Source organism: Fukomys damarensis, unplaced genomic scaffold, assembly GCF_012274545.1.
Source record: "Fukomys damarensis isolate Sample0158 unplaced genomic scaffold, DMR_v1.0_HiC HiC_scaffold_33, whole genome shotgun sequence".
Lineage (NCBI taxonomy): Eukaryota > Metazoa > Chordata > Mammalia > Rodentia > Bathyergidae > Fukomys > Fukomys damarensis.
Genome location: NW_022900945.1, coordinates 5,434,708 through 5,438,097, shown reverse-complemented (window position 1 = coordinate 5,438,097; position 3,390 = coordinate 5,434,708). Strand labels below are relative to the sequence as shown.

General features: G+C 46.8%; 1 protein-coding gene across 1 annotated transcript; it reads right to left on the bottom strand.

Moving 5' to 3' along the window:
* Window positions 1-2,530: 2,530 nt before the first annotated feature.
* Window positions 2,531-3,112, bottom strand: LOC104848988 (ferritin heavy chain-like). The gene has a single exon (XM_033758309.1). It carries the CDS (start codon window positions 3,110-3,112, stop codon window positions 2,531-2,533), a length of 582 nt encoding a protein of 193 aa, XP_033614200.1.
* Window positions 3,113-3,390: the final 278 nt, after the last annotated feature.

Sequence of the window (3,390 nt, the reverse complement as noted above, 5' to 3'; positions counted from 1 at the left end):
AAGTGACTATGTTGATGGTTTATGTACCTGCTACACTTACATTTTATCATTCTTTTGGAATCTTTCATATAAGTAAAATTTATAAGGCTTCTAAAAAATGGACTTTAAAACTCGACTGGGTTTTACTGTCAGCAGCCTCTGATAGTTTATGTTAATCTCATCTCCTGATTGCACTGAAAGGCCATGATGAAGGGTTGGCCAATACCATCTAGGTTTCTTCACCCGAGGACAAAATCAACTAAGAATGCACCGGGCAGGATGTGTCCCTATTGGTAAATGTTACATTACTGTTTATGGATATATACATACATGTAAGGGGTGTGATCCAAAAACATGGCACTTGTATACATTTCAAATATTGATCACAGTAAAAAACATCTTCACCATTAATCTCCCTCGACATACTCCCCTTGCTTGTCACACCCTCATTTTACTCCTCTTGCTACACTCTGAAGGAGCGCTAGAGGTCTACAATTGTAAGTGTCTTTAGTTCTGCTATTGTGGCTGCCTTGATGCTCTGAATCGGTTCAAAATACTTATATTTCAGGGTCATTTTGACCTTGAGGAAGAGCCAGAAGTCACATGGTGCCTGATCAGATGAATAAAGCAGATAAGGACATGCTGTCTCGGTTGTACGATCCTTCCTTTCTGTTGGATGCACCGTCAGCAGCATTCACCATATTATGTTTTACCACACCCTGTAAAGATACTCATAAAAGAGGAAAGCCAAAACAGTTTCAAAAAGTGGCAAGAAGAACAGGGTAAGTGTGATACATTTTGAGTAGGGTTAATGGCAATATGCCTTTTAATGTAATAAATTTAAAAAATTTAAATACCATTCACAGCAATTTTCAGTCTCCCCTTGTATGTATATAATGTGACTATACATATACTTTTGGATATTGCCCTTGTACTACTGTGTTTTGGTCAGAAATCACAGAGAAGGGAAAAACTGCAAAGGAAAAATTTTTTCATCTCTATTTTTTAGCACTATAAATTAAAAACAGAATCTAGATTTTGTGAAACCACATGCTTGGGTTAATTTGAGGGTCTTTGTTAAGAAAATGATCACAAAATTATAAATACAAAATCATTATAATTTACAAATTTCAAAAATCTGACACCACAGAAATAAAAAGTCTAGAATGTTATCATATATTTATTTTTATTTTTTTGGTACCGGGAATTGAACTCAGGATCCTGTCCCTGTGAGGCAGGCGGCAGCACCACTGAGCTAAATTTCCAGCCCCTAGAATGTTATTTTTTATTAACTACTGTCTTATGCATTTTTAGTACCACTTTTGCTAATGATTGGGGCTGCAAACTCTGGTCCTTCACCTACAGTATTTTTAATATTTTCTGTAGAATAGCAAATTATTAACTACATTAGATTTAATAGCGGAATTCCTTCAAGCATGACTAATCTAGATTTTTTTGTTGTTGTTGCTGATATAAAAATTTCTCTCAGCTTAACTACTCAGTTAAGACATTTCTGTACAGTGTGTTTGGTTCTGCACATGTGCTCTCTAGCTCAGCAGAAAGCCCAGGGAGCACCCCACTCTTTTGCTCACCCTAGTCTTGTAAAGCTCAGGCATGTTCTCATGAGCCTGACCACCGCCCCCCCACGTTCATACTGTCCCACCGTAATAATCCTGAGAATGAGGGGACAAATTACTGCAACAGGATACAGAGTAGCAGTAGTTCCTTGGGCTCTACCATACAGTTGAAGTGCTCAGAGATACAAAGTGGGCAGGGCAAAGATGGGCGTCCAGGCAGAGGTAGACGTCACGCCAAGAGGCCCCAGTCCCAACTACAGAGATAGGAACACCATGATGGCCAGGGCTCCGCCTTCAGTTCCCTGGCTTTCATGAGGATCCCTACTTCTTTGAAGAGCACATTACCAGATAGAAGGGGCATATCTAAGCAGAAGTCCTGAAACTTAGGATTCATCTATTCCTAGATTTACTCCTCAACAAATATTTTCCTGATCGTGCTTTTCAAGCATTGTTTCTTTTTACTTAAAGTCTCTCCTTCCTTTTCACTATATACCCTACCCCATTCCGTTGTTCCACAGGCCACTAAACTGTGGCAAACGCTCTAGAGACCCGTGCCGGAATTAGAATCACAGCCTGTCGTATTTTATGCATGCCTTTTATTAACACATTCACCATAGTGTATTACAGCAGGTGTCCTTCGATGTCTACCTTCTCACACTGCGATGTAAGGACAGGTACACTCTGTCCGTCCATTTTCTATCCCTTCTTTACTATCGGTTCTGTCACATAGTAGACATTCAACGACGACTGCTGCAAGAATGACTGAAAATGTCTGAGTCTCCAGAATTACTTCATCATTTCCAGCATCTGATACACGTCAAGTTTTTAACAAGTTTTGTAGCAAGAATCTTTTTTTTTTTTTTTAACATTAACAACCAAGCAACTTTATACCGGAAGCAAGAGTCTAACAGAGAGCTGACATGAACGCAGTGACAGAGGAGCGCCCCGCCTGGAGGCCCGGGGACAGCCCGTACTCAGCCGTCCTTGTCCTCCTTGCCCCCGTCGTCCAGGCTGAGCTTGCCGAAGAGGACGTCGAGCAGGCCGTCCCGCCGGGGCCCGACCCTGCGCAGGTTGCTGAGGTAGCAGCTCAGCTCCCTCAGCACCAGGACCTGCGGCTGCAGGTAGGTGCGCACCAGGAAGTCGCACAGGCTGGGGTCCCCACGGCCGGCGGCCAGGCGGTGCAGCTCCTGCAGGCTGCGGTACAGGGTGTCCTCCAGGTGGTAGGCGCACTCCACGGCCTGGGCGCTGCCGTGCCAGTCGTCTCTGTCCGGCTTGGCGATGTCGCGAAGGGCCACGCTTCCGCCGCGCTCGTTCAGCATCCACATGAGCTTCTCGGCCAGCTGCCTCCACTGGTGCGAGCGGCGCAGGAAAAAGCCCGACAGGGACTTGAGGGCCACGTCCAGGCGGCCGCAGTACATGGCCATGGACAGGTAGACATAGGAGGCGTAGAGCTGCAGCTGAATCTGCAGGTTCACCGCGGCCTCGCACTCGGCGTGGTAACTCTGGCCGAGCAGAGGCGGCGTTGGTGAGGTCATCGGCGGCGGGGCGGCGGCCATGGCGGCCGTCAGGAGACTCAAGGCGGCCAAGGCGGTGGCAAGGGGAGCCAAGCGGAGGGGGCGGCGGCGGCGGCGGCGTCTACAGAGGAGGCGTTGTCCTCGTGTTCCCCCCAGAGCGACTGAGGACGGCTGGCTCCGGGCAGAGGCTGAGGGGAAGTGAGGCTGAGTGGAGGTGAGGCTGAGGCACGATGGGAATAGAAGGTTCCAGAAGTGGTGGGGCCAGGGGAGGAAGGTTCCAGAAGCAACCTGGCCGGAAATGTAGTCCCGGAAATGTAGTC